General features: G+C 34.8%; 2 protein-coding genes across 2 annotated transcripts; both read right to left on the reverse strand.

The window, feature by feature from the left end:
- Window positions 1–1401: 1401 nt before the first annotated feature.
- On the reverse strand, window positions 1402–5690 carry LOC131641136 (superoxide dismutase [Mn], mitochondrial-like). The gene is made up of 6 exons (XM_058911451.1): window positions 5280–5690; window positions 5157–5203; window positions 4949–5074; window positions 4773–4829; window positions 3264–3341; window positions 1402–1698 (listed from the first exon to the last, which is right to left on the reverse strand). The coding sequence occupies exons 1-6, from the start codon at window positions 5599–5601 to the stop codon at window positions 1606–1608; spliced, it is 723 nt and encodes a 240-aa protein (XP_058767434.1). The 5' UTR covers window positions 5602–5690; the 3' UTR covers window positions 1402–1605.
- A 10540-nt stretch (window positions 5691–16230) lies between these two features.
- LOC131641139 (UDP-xylose transporter 3-like) lies at window positions 16231–19865 on the reverse strand. Its single transcript, XM_058911453.1, has 8 exons — window positions 19635–19865; window positions 19388–19536; window positions 18416–18600; window positions 18264–18331; window positions 17785–17917; window positions 17114–17275; window positions 16739–17011; window positions 16231–16638 (listed from the first exon to the last, which is right to left on the reverse strand). The coding sequence occupies exons 2-8, from the start codon at window positions 19506–19508 to the stop codon at window positions 16531–16533; spliced, it is 1050 nt and encodes a 349-aa protein (XP_058767436.1). The 5' UTR covers window positions 19509–19536; window positions 19635–19865; the 3' UTR covers window positions 16231–16530.
- Between the last annotated feature and the right edge of the window lie 236 nt (window positions 19866–20101).

The following is a 20101-nucleotide window of genomic DNA, read 5'->3' on the forward strand; positions in this document are numbered from 1 at the left end:
ATCTCTCTACTAGTAAATTAAAACAATGAGAAATACTTTCTAATCAATTAGAAAAGTCATTAATCGATTAAAGTATATAGGCATTTCAAAGCTTCATTTTCAGGATTAGGGTTGCCGCTTTTTGAAGCAGATTAATAAATTAAAACATCTTTTATTCGATGAAATTATTTTTTTAACCCGTGGACTATTTTTATTTTTTGAATTATGTCATTTTCTATATAAAAGAGACTTCTCATTTAATTTTACAACCTGTGGACTATTTTTATTTTTTGAATCATGTCATTTTCTATATAAAAGAGACTTCTCATTTAATTTTACACTAGATTTATTATAAAAATTTCTATATTATTTTTCTACTCTCGTTTTTCTAAAATTCTTTTTTCCACTAAAATTATTATAGTGCTGAAAGACTGAAAAACTTTTTAAGAGTTGTGTTGTAATTAATGTTGTTCTTAAATCTATCTTATTTGTGTGATTCTCTTATGAAATATTCCTGTAAAGAATTTGAAGGCACCAAGTTAAATCTAAAAAAAATTCTTAGGTTGTTCATGTGTTAAACTTGTGTGAAAATTTTGTTTGAATTTGAAGGCACCAATGTGTTAATCTTGTGTAAAAGTTTTGTTTGTTAAGCTCTCTTTGTTGTTAAAAGACTAGTGGATTGATTATATGCAAAAACTCCAAATATTGTTGAAGGTTGTTTATCTCGATCCAATAAAAACTCAAGAAATTCTCAAGAAAATAGAAATAAGCCAATCAGTTAAGTTTACAATCTTTCTAATTCTTTTTTCTTTATTTTTCATTATTTATTTTACTTATGTTACGAACCTCTTTCTTTATTTTTCATATGTTGCGAACCTCTCTTCTTCGGCATCGGCATCTTTTTTCTACCTTTTTGGTGTTATCCATCTATTTATTTAACTTATTCTTAAAAACATAGGCAAGATGGCAATCTGTACAAACATGGAAAATATATTCATCCTCAAGATTGCACACGGGGCAAGTTGCATCCAAAGCTAAGCCACAAGGAATCATGAGCTATGAATCCCTATTATCATTAACCATAGGGCTATGGATACCACGCTAATCATATGGCAAATATACTTGGGAACCATTTTCTACATCCCATTTGCTTCAACCTTATCTCTAAGCCCTCCTATCTAACAATTTGAAATTGACATTTATAGACAATTTTTTCTTTAAAATAAACTTTTAGTTAGAGACAAAAGTACTAACCCTATTGTCTATGTGAAAAACTAATTAGTTTTGTAAAAGAAAAGTGTTCTTAAAGCTTAAAGAGAAACTAGAAAATTGATAATTTTCGTATAAACAACTCCAACCAAACATGCATTGATAACTCCAACTTCTTCATCTCACAAAAGAAACTTGGAAAGAGGGCCATAATTTCACATAAGACTCTCATTCAAGCAAAAGGAGTACATCCCAGAAGCAAAAAGGTTAAGGTTATTGCGGCCATATATTGCTCGAAGTTCTAAAGTGTAAGTACATTAAAGGAAGGTCTTATCTATCACTTCACATTATTTTATTCCATCTCCAAACAAGCTGCAAACCTGTTGTCCCAAGTTTCACACCAAGCAGCACTTCAGATTAAGAGCTCTCTTTCTCATATACTTCACTGGCATGTTTCCAGTTAATAACTTTCCAAATGTTCTTCAAATAGTCTGGTCTAACATTCTTGTACTGCAACAGCATAAACAAAAGCATACATAAGAAAACCCTTAGAAAAACTAGTGTGCCTCTAGGAATCTCAGAGAAAGTGCTCTATATGTTTTCTCTTTTTCTATCGATTGTCAAAGTAGTACGATACGAGCTTCTACATTGATAAGAAATGCAAAATGAGATAAATTTACTTTCAAAAAAATTGCACTCTTAAGGAATTGAAGTGTGCCGAATATAAAGTCTAATAATTTCAAGGGGTGAAAAATCTATTTTGAACCTAATATATGATGGGACATTGTGGGCATCAATTGATTCATATAGCCAAGTTTGCCCATCGGGGAAAGAATTGGTTGTTGGGCGCTGAAAGAAAGGTAAAGCACAACCCAGACATAGCCGTGGGACATTGAAAGAAAGGTAAAGCACAACCGAATCTACGACTTCACACACGAGAGATGGTGGGGTAAGACACAGGGAGGTATAAGAAGCGAATCTTAAAAGTCTAACTCCTAACTAACAGAGAAAGGAATAGGTTAAATAAACTGTTAACCTATTCTTATATCATTGACCTGAACTCTTAACATAACAAGCTTAAGTAAACTGTTAACCTATTCTTGTATCAATTAAGTTGTCAAAGAAATGTAACCATTATTAGTAAAATATGAGAAAAATTAGAGTCTGTTTGAAATAGTTTTTGTTTTTAGTTTTTAAAAACTGAAAAGTAAAAATTAAAACACAATTTAGCCATTTCAGTTTTTTGCTTTTAAAAACTGAAAAATTGTGAAGAGTTTTTAAAAACACATTTGTAAAATATTATATTCAAACAAGTTTTTAGTTTTTAAATTTTCAAAAACTAAAATAGAGTTTTTAAAAAGCCTTTCAAACAGGCCCTTAGTAATTATTTTCAACTTCCATTATTCTAAATTAACGGAATTTAATTATAAAGCTCTGAAATTGCAGAGGGCATTGTGGTATCATTCGCTCTGTTTCTCTTTAGTTATTGTTTAGGTTTGCGCTAAGTTCTTCAAGCAAGATGTCTTCATAATCACATTTTGATGCAGTACAAAAAGTCAGAAATATCAAGATGCAAATAAATTCTAATGAGCAGTGGAAAATATTTGACAGTCACATTTCATGATGAATAGTCATAGCATCTACTTAGAAGAAATAAATATTCTCTACCCTTTTGTAGATTTTATCAGAATTCATGAGGTCTTGATTTTACTACATCTCCAGAAATGATAAGTTCCTTGTTCTTACTTTGCTTGAGACATCATGTTTGTATATCTTCATATTACATGATGAGTTTATGATTGTTTAGGTTTTCAATAGATCCATCATACATGTTAATAATGCTAGAAAAAAGAGCAGACTGAAGAAGAGGGAAATGCTTGGCTGCAGGTGTATGAAAAGAAAGAGGCAAAAGAGGAATTGGATAAAAAGGGATTATAACCCCCGAGGAGCACGAGCCCCGGGAAAGACTAGTCAGTCAGCATTTATTGTCATCTCTGAGAAAATAAACAGCTTTGATATTATGTTACCATAGCAATTATGCTGTTAAAAATGAACCACCAAGTCCAAAATTTTACCTGTAAGTAGTAGGCATGTTCCCAAACATCTATACCAAGCAATGGAACCAAACTTGCCCCTTTAGTGACCAATGGGTCCTGCAAATAAAATGACCAAACTTACATATTAAGGAAAAACAAACCAGAAATGACAAGTATGCATTGAGGATAAACATTATTTACACAAGTTCAAAATAATGAGAATGAGGGAAGGGAAAAACTGTTGACAACTGACAAGTGCAAAATTTTAATATCCCAAATTTCATCAACATTGCAACTTCCACATTTCAGAGTCCAAATATGAATAAAAATGCATACAGAAAATGTTTTAGATATATATTCAATTTCAAGTCCCAACAAAGTCACGAAATTTAAAATAGGTCCATACATCATTTTTCTTTTGAAACCTGAATCAAGTCACTAGTTAATAGCCTTTATAACATCATCAAAATTGAACTGATATAGCCAAAACTACTTTTATCATATGTAAAAAGAAAAAGAAAAAATGCTAAATAGCTTCAGCACTCTTCCACTATAAATCAGTGATGGATTTGGAGATGTGGCAGTTAAATAGACCTAGAGAGAAGGGCTTGTTGATTATTTGGAGATTGGGTATAGAATAAAAAAAAGTGTTGCAATTAGTTAAATCATAAAAAAGATAAATTGAAAAGAAAAAAAATATCCAGAGAACAAAGAGATTGTATAAAAATGTGCTCAGTCTCACGAAAAAAACTAAAAGAAGTTAAATTGAAAAAAAGGAGGCAAAAACAAATTGTGGCAACTACAATAACTTTGTTTGTGTACACAGCTATGAATTGTTTGATATTCATAAAATACATCTTCACCACCAGGAAAAACATTCTTTAGATGAAGATAGAAGAATTAATTGTGGTAAGCTACAATACAATCTTTAAAATGTATGTCATGCCCGAAAACAAATAAGAAAAAGATATAGAAAAATCAATACAAAGGCAAAACGACATGGATTGAATATGTAATAATAATTATGACTAATAAATATTATAAAGAAAGATCTAGAGATTAACGATTTGGATAGAAGTATGGTCATGGATAGAACATTATGGCGGAAGTTGATCCATGTTGCCGATCCCACTTAATGGGATAAGGTTTGGTTGTTGTAGTTATGACTATAAAAATATGAAAGTCTCAAAAATCAAACCCGGATTAGGGAGTCATATTATAATAATCGAGTATCATTCAGAAGTTTTTCCATTCTTTTGAGAAATCACTAAAGATGACAAGCAATCCAAGGATAAGCAATATATGAACTCATTGATTTAATGTAACTAAAATAACTACTGATAAATTATAATAGTTATATATGGTGATTGGTGAAAGGATCTGGAATGTTGGGAAGTAAAATACAACCGAAGATAAATTTCTCTAAAAACCAGAACCTGTAGCCAAACATAAACAATGAGGCAACTATAACTTACTACCAGTTTTAGCATCTTGGGAAAAGAAAAGGTGAACATTGTTGGAGGTGGAAAGGGACGTGATGAAGTTTACCTGGTTTGCAGTGGTTTCAACCACAAGCCTCTTCAACTCTTTGTCGAGACCAAGCCACTGGCAATGCAGTACAAATTGATTAAAACAAAACCGGACAATTCAAATAAAAACAGGCAATGAGCTCTAATGATATAAAATAGATTACCGCTCGAACTCTCAGAATCCACAAAACTTACCACCCATCCAGACCCCTGAAGAGCTGCACCTTCAGCATTAATCTTTTGAATCAATGCTTCAAGAGATCCAAAATTTGTGTCAATAGCCCAGCCCAGGGATTCCTTTGGTGGTTCACCCCCTCCTTCCTGCATAAGGTGTGAAGTATTAGGTAAAACAGTCGCCGGATACACAATTGTTTCCATGAAACGCAATCAAGCATAAACTTACACGAACAGGAGCCAGATTTTTCCAGAAAATGGAATGGTTGATATGACCTACAGTAAATGATTATTAATCACATAACAAATAAAATAATTCATACAAAAATCATGGAAAAAAGGGGAAACAAACCTCCGCCGTTGAATTTGATGGCATTCTGGAGCTTAACGGTGGTAGATGGATCAGCTTTCCCAACGGCATCGTGAAGCTGTTCAAGAGCTTTGTTGTAGTTGGTAATATAAGTCTGATGATGTTTCTGATGGTGGATTTGCATGATTTCGCCGCTAATGACAGGCTCCAAAGCGCCGTAGTCGTAAGCCAGATCGGGTAGCGTGAAGACATGCACACCGCGGGATTGAGTTGATGCGGCGGCTATGGCAGCTCCGATTGGTTTTGCATCGTTGCGGAGGACGGAGGATAGGGTTTTTCTGCAGAGTAGGGTTCGAGCGGCCATGGAGGGAGAGAAATGAGAATGCAGATTCTGGAAGAAGTCTAGAGTGATGGATTCGGTAATTTGGCGATGGAGTTGAGTGGACTATATAAATGGATGACAAGTAGTAATATTATTTTTTTAAAAGATGAATTATTATGCCACTCTTTTTTACTTTTGGTGAATTATTATGCTACTTGCTGGTATTATGCTACCTGTCCATGGTAGAACTAGTCTTGATAGTTAACATGCGAGTAAATTACTTAAAATGGTCATTATTTTTTATAAAAGAAATTATAAAGAAATTATTAAAATGGACGGAATTAATGCGATAAGAGTCTCAGCAATAGATGATATGATATAAGTTGGACAACATCATCTCCAACTATATGTCAAAATTGTTTAAAGAAAATATCATGGAGTTCATCAGGACCAGACGCCTTGAAGGGGTGCATTTGATTCAACGCATAAGTAAACTTCTTTTATAAGAGATATATGGCAGAAAAGAACTTTAAAGAAAGTCAATGCTTCTTTTATAAAAATAGTGTCATCATTGCACCAAGCACCGTTGCAATAAAATTACCAAGCTCAACGAGTTGTGTGGTCTTGTGATCCAGAAAGCAAGAGAGGTCAATACTTCTATGTGGGTAAGCTAGTTTGGGGTCTCCACCAGGATTGTGATTTTCTATGGCTCCAAGTTTTGAAGCATAAGTACATTAGTGAAGAAATATTCCTTAATATGAAAAAAAATGGACTGCATACTTGGAATGCAATTATAAAAGCTCTCTCTGCTCTTGAATATCACTTTGAATTTATATTAAGGGATGATAACTCATCTTTCTGGTTTTCCAATTAGTCCGAGGTAGTGAAATAAGTGGAGCAGGTTCTCTATGTGAATAACCACGATCTGGAAATGCGAGTGAATGATATTTACTTTGATAGAAATTGGAACTTAACTCATTATATATTAATATTTCTCTAAGTGTTTGTGCCCGCCTGAAAGCGCTCCCCATTTGTTTGAACTTTATGGTGCCTAATTGATTAACCTAGAAAGGGAATTTAGATTGTATCTATACTGCTCGGGATGGTTATAACTAGCTTAACAGACTTGAATTTGTTAAGAATACAACAGACAATAACTCTTGGAAGTGGGTATGGCGTATTTTTGCTCCTAGGTGAAATTCTTCCTTTGAATGGCTTTACATGAGTCCATTTCTACGAGATCAATGTTATGTCATCATGGTATACTCTAGACAGATCTATGTACTAGATGAAATCAGGCTGCTGAGACAACTCTACATTTACTGAGAGACAGTGAATTTACTACTCGCTTTCAGAAATCTATTGAATTTTTGAACCTACTATTCTTTCAAGGGGATAGTTTATATGATTGGATTAGGCATGACATTGATGGTTGATCTGTCTTTTTGGATGCTTTCTGGTGGTTGTGACGTGCTAGAAACAAATTGTGTATTACTACTGTATTGGTATCTTCTTATAATTTGAAACACAACACAATGAATTATGCTAATATGTTAGCTAAATGTTTTCTCAAGCATAATTTGTCTCATCCAACAAGAACGATCATGTGGAGTTCACACAAAGGTAGTAATATGATTTTAAATGTTGGTGGTAGTAGTCTTGTTAATCATGACGTCTTGGGTTTTAGTGAATTGATTCAAAATGTTGATGTCGCTTATGTTCACAATTTCGTGGGTAATATTTGTTATTCGAACATCCTTCATAATGAAATGATGACGATATATCATGGTTTGCATATGGTATGGGAACTTGACATCAAATACTTGATGTATTATTCTGACTCCAACTCTGTTATCAGACTTAACTCAGAGACGATTAATGTTTGATATCACTATGCCATGATTTTCCACAACATTAAAAAGCTTCTCACTAGGGAATGTCGAGTTCAAATAGTTCATACTCTTAAGGAGAGAAATGCTTGTACTAATTATTTAGCAAAACATGTGCTTATTAATGATGCGGCCTACCGGTCTTTTACGGAGCCTCCTATAAGAATCATCACTCTTCTGCTAGCTAACGCTAGTGGGACTTTATTTTCTAGATAATTTCTTCTTTTTTTCTTTTCCTTTTCCACTTGTACCAAAACAAAATCAATCATTTTGAACCGAGTGTTAGGGTTAACTCAAAGAGAGCTTCTCTTTCAATTTCTATCAAGTATATTGATACCTCTTTTGTATCTTGTCGACGACACGACTTCTCTCTCAATGAACATAAGCACATCTCTTTCCTCTCTCAACGATCGATGGTGTGACGCTTCTTCTCTCATTTATCAAGATTCGATGTTCTCCATTTCTTATCACGAATCTAACATGTTTTGTAGGTTTATTGTTGTGAAAAATTGATTTTTCAATGATTTTTTGTGAAAATTAGTTGTGAAATTTGTTCTAAATTAGGATAAAGAAGGAGTTTAAGGTTTGAAAGTTTGTTAATAAGTTCTTTTACATTTATTTATTATGTTGTTGTAGGATTAAGGTTAAGGATTTATCAGTTTGAATTAATGATTTCTTAAATATGACATCATCAAGTAATTACATTTTAAGGTACATATGAGGCATGGTTGTATGTCAGTTACATTGGGCAATATCAACGAAAGGTTAACACTCGTTCAACATGCCAAAATCAAATGCACTCCATTTAAGCGGATGTTGGATATACCTAATAACTTCTCAATCTTAAGTGGTCTATTATGAGAATTAGTAAGTCGATGAGATGCATGTAATGTGGGTTTAGGGTAAGGGATATGATAGTCTCCTTTATTCCAGTTGATGTTTGTTTTTCTATTAGGTTGTCTATTGTTGGTAAGTCTCTAGTAGTTCAACTTCGTGCCCATAACCATGGAATGGTTAGTTTTGCTAGACTCTGCATATTACTTGCATTTGTCGAGATTTACTAAGCTATTAGGTGATTTGAATACGCTTGATTCATATAATTGGTGTCTTGTTGTTTATAACTTTATTGTTACTAGTTTATGTGAGTCTTCAATAATGACGTCCAACTGAATAAACTGCACCACCAAAATAACCTTCATTAGTGTAATAGTAGTCACATTACCATGATATGCAATATTAATCAAGATTAGAAAGATGCTTGAACATCATATTGTCATACATAATTTGTCAAACTTGTCTTCCTACTCGTCCAACTAATATAGATATGTGACAATCATTCACAAAAGGGTTAAATATACTTCACCCCCTGCCAATATAGCGAGATTCGGTTTGCCCCCCCTGAATGATTTTTTTTACCAAACGCCCCTTATAAAACCCAAATCATGGATTTACCACTCCTTGTTACCACACGAGCTGACTGGGCAATGGAAGACTGGACACGCTGGCGCTGACATGGCTGACCCACCTTCATAAAATTAGGGTTCATCTTTCCCTCTTTCCTTCGTTCACAATTTTCCCAGAAAAGCTATTCCATCGTCTTCCTTCTCTTGCTTCGCTTCCATCATCGCGCCCTGCTCCATCATCGCAAACCCATATTCATTTTCTTCACTCAGCCATCTTCGTCAATCCCATATTAATTTTCTTCAGTCATGGCGGAGAGCAACTCGTATAGCAGTGTCAACTCGTTTCAAAATCCAGATTTACCTAGATGTGGCTGTGACAGGCCCATGAAGTTATGGGTGGCCAACACGGTTCAAAATCGCAATCGCAATTTCTGGAAATGTCGCAATGCTGGGGTAAGTATCCTTCTCTATTATCTGGAAAATTGTTCAACATCTGGGAAAATTGTGGAAAGTTGGTCTTTACTAAACAAGCCTTCATTGTGTGTGTGTTTTGCAGTCTGTGAATAGTTGTCAATTGTTCTTGTGGAATTATGAAATCAGAGACCATATCAATGTGCATCGGATGAAACTACCAGAATGTAAAAGATGTGATATACTATCAGTGAAGTTAGAGACTGCAACAAACAAAATTGAGAAGTTGAAGAAGAAGAATGCAAGTCAGACAAGTGTTAATATGAGGCTGAAGAAGACTATTTTGATTCTCTGTTTATTGCTTATTGGCATTGTGTATTACTTAGGTTAACAGCTCTTTGTTTGACATTGTGTATGTTGGTGGCATTTGGATGTATAACCTTGTTGAATTTATGGCAATAAAATGAGTTATGTTTTATGTCAATTGGAAATGTGTAATTTACATCAATGAAACCTGTCTGTTAACATGATAAAATTGATGAACTAAAACTGAAATTGATGAACTAAAACTGAAACTTTAACATAACAAGTGCACCTTATCAAGGGCATAATTCAGAATACACATGATAAAATTGTCTTAGCAAACATTAGCTTCTCAAAATAACTGTCTTAGCAGCACATAGATGCACCAAACATGTGCTACTCAAAATAACTGTCACACTTTAACCTTACATTAGTGCACCAAACATGTGCTAGTCAAAATAAACAACAAGGGCTAATCAAATTAAACATAATGAAAATTCAAGTCTTCTTTGTTGGAGTTCCCTTCTTTGGAGTAGTCTTCTTTGGAGTATTCTTCTTTGGAGTACCCTTTGAAGGCTTCTTTGGAGAATGCTTGGATGGCTTTTTTGGAGCAATCTTGGATGCCCTTTTTGGAGTAATCTTTGAAGATTTCTCTTCATCAATGTCCATACAAATAGGCTGCTCAGGGTTTGAACCTGGACCAGTGAATGGTTTTGGTTTCTTGAACCAGTTCTCCTTTATCCTCTCACTTACCCTTCTCCTCACAACTGGTTTGTCAATCATCTTTCCCTTGCCCTTGTAGTTGTTGCTTGTTGATGCCTGAGAATGGAAGTCTGGTATGCTGCTTAGCATGTCATCAGTTACATCTCCAAACAATGAATCAGTTTTGGTATCTTCATGGTCTTCATTGTTTGGAGCAGACAGACTTCCAACATTGCTAGTACCTTCTTCATTGTTTGGAGCAGACTGACTTTCAACATTGCTAGTACATTCTTCATTGTTTGGAGCAGACTGACTTCCAACATTGCTAGTACCTTCTTCATTAGCATTTGGTCTCATTTTCTTCTGCATTTAAAAATCCAGATACATTATAACCAAAGAAACTATATTACATACAAAAACAATTGCAGTAGATAAATTACCTTTCTTTTCATGGCACTCTGATTTTGCCTCTTGCTCTTGCATGTCTTAACATTGTGGCCCACCTTGTCACACCTGGTGCATCTATAAGATACACCAGGTAACCTTCTTCTAGCACCCTCTTCCCCACTTTCCCTTATCCTTAGCTTCCTAGGCCTTCCAGGTCCCTTTTTGTAACTAGGAGGTAAAAGTTCTTCACTTTCTACCTCAGGCCACATGTCAATGCCATTAATTGGACTAATAGCAAATCCATAGCACATGGCATACCTGTCTCTAGTGTAATACTCATGAACAAAATCCTCAGGGTTCTGTTGTCTAAACCCTAATGCAGCCATAACATGTCTACATGGAATACCTACCAGATCCCAAAAATTACATGTGCAATTCTTTTTAGCAATGTCAACTATGAACTCTTGCCTGTTATAGGCATGTGTGACCAGAAATTTCTCTTCCATAGCCCATGTTGGCAACCAGTGACCACTCATAGCTACCTCATTGTCCAATCTTTTCCTGGGAATAGGCATCACTTTGTGTGGCCACTTGTCTAGTTTCAAAGTAGAACTACTACACCTACTCATCAGATATTTTCTAATCCATTCGCACATGGTCAGTATAGGTTTATCTCTAGCATTCAAAATAGTGGCATTGAATGATTCAGCTATGTTATTCATAAGCACATCACACTTAGGATAAAATGAAAATGCATGCTTACACCAAGACTTTCTAGGAACTGCCATGAGCCATGCCCAAGCCTTTGAATCTACGGCCTTCAACTCATTCATCTTCAAAGTCCATGCTTGTTGGTAGGTTGCCTTGGCTGCTCCCATCATCAAGTCTCTTATCAATGCTCCTCCACCAAACTTCTTCTTAAAATTCGCATACAAGTGCCTCAAGCATACTCTATGTTCAATTCTTTCAAACAGCTCTTCAAAAACTGCAACCAGTCCCGGAAACATATTAAGAAACAATCATTATAACCAAGGATTGAAATAAAATGAAACACAATGATGGATAACATTAACTCCACCTTTTGCTGATCTGAGATGAACACAATTCTTTTGTCCTGCCCAATGTCTTCCATTAACAGTTGAATAAACCACCTCCATGATTCTTTGGTTTCTGTTTCCACCACTCCAAAGGCCAAAGGGAAGTATTGATCATTTGGATCTCTTCCAACAGCAATCAATAGTTGACCTCCATACTTTGTTTTCAAATGACATCCATCTACCCCAATGAAGGGTCTACAACCATTTGTAAAACCTTTCTTACATCCATCAAAACAGAAATAAAAAGATCCAAACCTTGGTTGGATGGTAGGTAAATGCCTCTCTATGTTTATCTTCATAGTGTTTCCAGGATTGACCCTATGCAACTCAGATGCATACCTCCACGGATTTGCATACTCCTTGTTTGCATCTCCTTCAATGATTTTTTTGGCAATCAACTTTGCTTTCCAGGCCCTACACACAGTGATCCCAACAGAAAAATTTTGCCTCATGTCTTGGATTATGTCACAAATCCTTACCTTGTCAGATGTTCTCATCTTTTTGACCACAGCCTTAGCCACCCACTTAGAACTTGCACTTTTGTTATCCAAAACCCTAGCACATGTGTGGGTATCTTTTATAGTCTTTATGGCATAACTGTGCTTATGGCCCACTTTAGAGCAAAGCATTAAAAAACCACATTTGGCCTTGCACTCAACCCTCACTCTATAACTCTCATTTTTTTACAAAGGTAATTTCCCTCCCATTTAATACTGTCCACTCACGGATGGCCTCTCTAAAATCATCTAGGGTATTGAACTCCATACCCCATTTAAATTTGTAATCCTTATTAAGCTCCTCCTTCTTAAACTTCTCAAACTTGGGCTCTTTTTCATCCCCTGATGCATCAGGATCAGAACTTAGTAAATCCTCACTTATATATTCATCATCCTCACCTTTATTTTCACTCTCACCTTTTCTCTTACTAGGATAAGTCAACAAACCAGCTACAATAGGGCCCTCACTAACTGGTAAAGTAACATCAACAGCTCCAAAGCCATCATCAAGAGTTGTGGCCCTCTCATCCTCACTATCATTCATCCCTTCTACGATCTCTTCATCACTTACCTCTAACTCTACACTTTCATTCACACACCTAGGTTTACTACTGTGTATATCTGCATCGTGTTCAACAAACAATTTCCCATCAACTCTCATTGTACAAGCAAACGCAGCTAAATCATAAGCATCAGAATCACTCTTAATCTGGAAATAATTAGGATCTATTTCAGGAATTTTGGTCCATAACCTAAACGATCCAACTACATACCCCCACCCACTTACCACCTTTTGAATGTGACTCTGAGTCCAGCTTTCAATGTGTACACCGGTGATAAGCGTCGTAACCCCGCCTCTGTAAATCATCTCACCGTCGTGAGGCTTCATGAATTCTCCTCCATGGTGAAATAAACAGTCAAACCTTACATTCAACTGCATACAAAACATCGTTTAAGACAACATAATACACGAAGTACCGGTGAAGAACAACAAATGAACACTTACCTCAGCCGATTCCACCGTTGTGCCGCCGTCTTCAGCCATCGTTCCCTCTTCTACCTCTCGTTTCTAATTTTGCCAAAAAACCCTAATCTGGAAATGTATGATTTGGGGGGGTAAACATATGAATTTCATTTCAAACCTAAGAACTCAGCCATGTCAGCGCCAGCGTGTCCAGTCTTCCATTGCCCAGTCAGCTCGTGTGGTAACAAGGAGTGGTAAATCCATGATTTGGGTTTTATAAGGGGCGTTTGGTAAAAAAAAATCATTTAGGGGGGCAAACCGAATCTCGCTATATTGGCAGGGGGTGAAGTATATTTAACCCTTCACAAAATACATATCTCTAGTCAATTAAAAAAAATCCCAAAATCATCATAAATTTGTACGAACTTGGGATGAACACATCAATGGTGTTTCATATGTTTCCAAAAGTCCATGAATAACATATTATTTCCAACTTGAAAAATAACATACAAAAATCTAAAATACGACGCACATAAAATTAAATAAATAATAAATTAGTATCTCAATGAGTACACATAAACTATCCATTCCTCAAATTTAAAACACCACATATTCTTTAAATGTACATGTGAATTCAATCATTAGTTAATATATTCATATAAGGGAACAAACCACGATACTTGAACCTAGGAAATTATCTCCTCTACTATCAACCTTAAGAGATGATTCTACACAAGTGTTACTTCTAAACTAATTTCCCACTATTCCAATATCACACTCCTACACATTTAGAGAAACAAAAAAGTTATATATATATATATATATATATATATATATATATATATATATATATATATATATATATATATATATTGAATTTCTTGAACAAACACAAAAAATCTTCTAGTTTTACAAGAGAGAGAGAGAGAGAGAGAGAGAGAGAAGAGAGATGAAGAAGAAATCATGATTGATTATAATTGTTTTAATATCCCCTTTCTCAATTAGAGTTAAAATATTACAACAATCATTGGTCTCTCAACAAAATGAGAGAATCATTCTATTTATAAACTACTACGCTAACTTACGAGAAATATTGAATTTCTTGCACAAACGCAAGAAATCTTCTAGTTTTAGAGAGAGAGAGAGAGAGAGAGAGAGAGAGAGAGAGAGAGAGAGAGAGAGAGAGAGAGAGAGAGAGAGAGAGAGAGAGAGAGAGAGAGAGAGAGAGAGAGAGAGAGAGAGAGAGAGAGAGAGAGAGAGAGAGAGAGAGAGAGAGGGAGAGAGAGAGAGAGAGAGAGAGAGAGAGAGAGAGAGAGAGAAGAGATCATGATTGATTATAATTGTTTTAATATTCCCTTTCTCAATTAGAGTTAAAATATTACAAGTGAATAACAACAATCAATGATCTCTCAACAACATGAGAGAATTATTCTATTTATAAACTACTAAGCTAACTTATGCAATTTGACTAATAGGCTTACCCAATTCAACATGCTAACAACGTAGTATATTACGACAATTGCATGCCTGAACAGACTTTGACTACAATATGCAAGTCTCTGATTTCTGTCAAACCAATCCTTATCGAGACTAGAGCTCAATCCAATTACCTCAAATATCCACCTTGAAACAAACTATACAACATCAAGGGAACAAATTAGCTTTTTTCATGCAGCTTTATCAACTACATATAGTGGAAAAATTTGCAACTTGACAATGTCTTGGTGATCATATTAGTAACATTGTCTTCAGTTGAAACCTTCAGCACTTGGACTTCTCCACGCTCGATTATCTCTCTTACGAACTGTAGTCTCACATCAATGTGATTGGTTCACTCATGATAGGTTGAATTCTTCGACATGTGTAATGCACTTTGGCTATCATATTTAACAGTGATTGCTTGACCTTGAAGTTATAGCTCCTTAGAAAAACCTTCAAGCCATAATGCTTCTTTCATAACTTCAGTAAGGACAATATATTTTGCTTCAATGGTTGATAAGGCAACAACCTTCTAAAATATCGCTTTCCAACTAATTGTTGTGACAAACATATTGAAAACATATCCAAAAATAGATTTTCTAGAATTCATATAACCTGCATACTCAGCGTCGACAAATCCTTAAATTTCTACTTTGTTATCATCACCATAGACTCCACCATAAACCAGGACCCTGCTCAGAGACGTATTTATTTACCTTAGAATCCACTTTAGGACTAACCACTGCGTCTTTCCAGAATTGGCCATATATCTGCTCATAAGGCCAACTGCATATGTTATGTCTGGCCTAGTGCAGAATGTAGCTTACATCAAAGAACCTACTATGTTAACATATTGTATGCTATTCATATATGCTCTTTTGACCTCATTACTTGGACATTAAGTTATACTTGGTTTGTATTGAGGATTTGTCAGAGTCCCAACAGGCTTGAAATTCAATATATCAAACTTATCGAGAATCTTCCATAAGTATGTCTCTTGAGATAAACATAATATCGACTGCTCTCTATCTCTCCAGATGTCAATCATAAGAATTTTGGTGGCAATACCAAGATCCCTCATCTCGAACTTTGTCGCTGACTATGAAGATATTTGGGGTACTAAAACGGGCCATCAACATTGAATTTCTCTTTTTCAATTTTAATAAATCATTAAAAATAATCTTCTTCCTATATCACTAATGAAATCTAATCTTGATCTTCCTCCTTTATCACTAATGAAATTTAATTTTGTAATATCTTGTCTGATTCATACAACATAATTAATTGTCCGATTAGAATTACCATAAAATATAGTTGAGTTTTGTAGACTTCTTTGAACTTTATATAAATCCTGATCAGATACCACAGAAAATTTATCATAAAATTCATATTTAAAGTCTCCGGAAATAAAGATCCAAGACATGTGCGAACATTTTAAAAAATGAGGGAGTTTGAAAAGCACTCCCACCACACCATTTTTCGATCAAGAGAGTTAGGATCACAATAAGTCATGAAACAAATATTAGAAGCTAAGAAACGAGAGGGAAAAAAGTTTGGATATATGTATATAAAATTATGAATGTAACATGATGTGAAAACATCACCAAGAAATATCTGCTACTAATACGAGCCATATTTGTGGTCAAGATAATTGCAACATGACCATGTAATTGTTCCTCTCTCTAATATCGATAGTTGGCAAACAATTCACAGAACGCTAGCCTACGAAATAAGACGGATTTGGCAGCATTTCCTAATACCATATGGTTTACAGGTTTTAACCCTCTATAGAAACTTTAACTGTTTCTCCACAATGATTTTACAGAGCTCATAAACACACTAGTCTTTGTCTTTGCTCCATACAGGGGACATATGTCCAACACTGTCAGTCACAGTGCTGCTTCCTTTTTCCAAATTAATGAGAGGGTCAGATTCGCCTTCTCTTGCCTGCAAAGATTTAGTGGAAACGGTGTCACAAAATGTTCTTTTAGTAAATGATAATGCTAAGTGCAAAGACAAAGAGTAAAGTCAGTTGAGTAAAACCAACCTGGGATGCTAGTGCCGCAGCTTCAATGGCTTTTTGTTGATTCTCAAGAGTACAATAGTAAGAATACAGAATCATTCCAACCATGGCCAATAGAATACCCATGATGTTTCTCCAGCTGAATGGATCCTGGAGCAAAGTATAACCAAATGCCAATACAAGGCATGTCTTCAGGTGTCCAAGAACCTGATAGGTGACAGGAGATGTCTTTCCAATTACAAGAAATGTGCTAAAATTGACAGAAATTGAGATGAGGCAGGAAAGAACTATGAAAACCTGCAAATCAGAAAATAAAAACAATGAAAATGGCATAAAAAAAACTATAAGATAGTCTCTGGGGGGGGAAAAAGAAGCTAAAGAATAATTTTCAACGCTTACCGTCACTTGTGTTGTGTACTTGAAAGCAAATACATTTTGACTGGTCAAAAGTTTATCCAGATACGGACCAGAGATTAACAAGGTTGCTGCTTGATATGGACATGATTGATATAGAAGCTGGGTAGAAGAAACCTTATACTTCTTCTGGATAGTGTTCGTCATCTGAAAGCAGCTAATTAAGGACAATACACTCAACAAAAAAGAGCTGATTAACCATGAAATTTCACCAGTCAACCATTTTTTGTAAACATTTCAAGTGTAATATGGAGATATATTTCTCCTAATTGCGTTCAAATGACATAAACGATAGCCTTGATAAAAAACCGGCACTCGCTCAAAGACAAGCAGAGTGAGCATAGAGAGCTGCTTGCAGGTTAATAAGAAAGATAAATGATATGCTGCAGAATAACTCTTTGTGCATTACATGTATCTTAGAACAGGTTATCATCTTTCAAGTGCTCAAAGGCAAATGCATGATGTTTCTTTCCCTAAACCCTGAACCCTAGTTAGCAGACCATATCATCAAAAGCCATCTAACTGGCGAAATGGTGCATCTAGAAACATGTTCGAAACTTTGAGTCCCATGATATATATTTCTATTCAAATTGTAACAAAATGATCTCATAATATTGGTACAAAATATAAGTGAAACTAATTATTTTCAAGGATACAATCTGAGCAACACATGTTGTAATCACTGCCAGAAGAGATAAGAATGATCCCAGAGCATTCAATTGCAAATCTGTGACTGTTGCAACCCCAACACCCATAAGGAGGATAGATAGGGAAAATTGAATTCTTTTACTGCAATGACAATGAAAAGAGAACAATTAAGCTAGTTTACAATTTAAAAATTAATGGAAAAACTATTAAAGACAGCAACGCTTGGGCATTAAAAATGAGCACGAGGGCATGACTACTGGATACCATAATATTTCAGGTAAAAAGAATGAGCCAGGGAGGGCGTGGAAAATTTGAGAACAAGAAAAGATAACAGACAAAATAGGTAGGTTAATAAACAATTATTGACTGGTACATACTTAACCGCCAAGATATTTAAGTATGTAGCGACAACACCGATAAGATATTTAGGTATATAACGACAAACAGACGTAAAAAATCATCGTATGGACAGGAAGTTAAATAGAACCTGAATTTCTTCCCGAGAAATAGGGTCTCCAAGAGTACAGTACAAGGAATGATTGCAAGCTTAGTCATCTGAATACAAATATCAAAGACATTCAAAATCAACAACAAACAAATCAACACGTGAGACAAACAGAATCAAAACAAAAACCATACTTGATAGAAGCCGACAGAATTGAACCCCAAGCTCAAATTCAAAAGTCCAATTGAGATTCCATTTAAAATCCCAAATCCAACAACGGCTTTTTGCTCAAAAGCTTTATGCTCAAAGAATCTCATTTTGAGTGCCAAGTGAAGAGAACAAAATGTGACAAGTAGATGCCAGCTTGTCAAAGTTGTAGCTGCAATAAAAAGACAATTTCAACTTGAATTCAGACAATTCACAAAATATAAAAGTGAAAGCTCAAATTTTCAAATAGTGATATTCTTTATGAGGCAACTTTTACATTATTCCAATTACTCAGTTGCAGTGTCAACTTCAGGAAGTATGACATAATCCTAGATTCCGTAACGGTTAACAAATACAACAAATAATCTATACTTCCAAAGAGCCAATATTTAATTTGGAAAAAGAAATGATACCAACAACTTGATTAATAGAGCCACATTCCCACAAAGCGTATCAAGAAAAACTACATTCCATTTCCAAACATAAAGCCAAATGATAAATTCTAAAATTTGACAAACCCGATTTGAAGTTCTAGTTTTACTACATTCCAATTCCAAACATAAAGACAAATGATAGATTCTAAAATTCGAAAAACCCGGCTACAAGTTCTACTCTTACTACATGCATAAAAGCTTAAGTTGGTGGAAAACGATTGCCGAACAAAACCGAAAATGAAGTACATCTCAATTTCCACACCTTCTCAGATTTCTACTAATCCAATCAAGTATAACGTAACTTTCATTCCAAAATTTCCACAAACACACACCCTAAGATGCAAGTAGCATCATCACTGAATAATTCAAACAACAAAAATTTCAAAATCTAGAGTATGAAATTCAAACAAAACTCAAATTCTAACAACAAATCACACAAAACAAAGCTCAATTGATGCTATTAGAACACAAACAAAACAGCATAAACATAAAATCAGTAGAAACACAAAATTGAAAAAAAATTACCAAAAATAAAATGCAGTGAACTCATGAGCGCCTTATTGCAAATAACAATGGAGACAGAAGAAACCACAGAAAGAGTCAAAGCGCCAACAGTCCCCAGCTGAAAACGCTCACCCTCACCCATCTTCGTCTCTGCTCAAAAACCTAATCAACTGCAACAACCAAAATTCAACAAAGAAACAGAAAAAGAATCAAACAAGATATAAATTAGAGCGAAAAATTAAACCCTGAAAATGAAATGAGATTTTACCGAAAGTGAGTGAAAAGGGGTTTTGTGATTTGGGAGAGATTTAGATCGAATCAAGAGCTGTAAAGTAAGCAAGTGGTGATTTATTATAATGATTTGGGTTTTGGAATGTTGCTGTGAGTTTGTGATGCATTGAAGAAAGAAGAGAGAAAAAGAAGAGAAGAGATTTGTGAATTAGTACTGCACAACTACTACAACACTTCACACAACACTGCAGTTTTTATTTTTTTTCAGTATACGCGCTTTGTACATCAAATCGGTGATGTACGAAATTATATTATTTTGGTTATTAAAAAGATAAATTTTTATTTTATGATATTTATCTAAGGGAAATGTCAGTGTCCTTGGAACATTCTTTAAGTGATTAAAGTAGTAAGTTTTTATTAAAATATGTGTACTTAATGCATTAAAAATATATTAAAAGTAAAAAGTTAACTTTTATAAAAAATACTTTATTTATTCAGTATACT

The sequence above is a fragment of the Vicia villosa genome, unplaced genomic scaffold (genome assembly GCF_029867415.1).
Source record: "Vicia villosa cultivar HV-30 ecotype Madison, WI unplaced genomic scaffold, Vvil1.0 ctg.003522F_1_1, whole genome shotgun sequence".
In the NCBI taxonomy this organism is placed as follows: domain Eukaryota; kingdom Viridiplantae; phylum Streptophyta; class Magnoliopsida; order Fabales; family Fabaceae; genus Vicia; species Vicia villosa.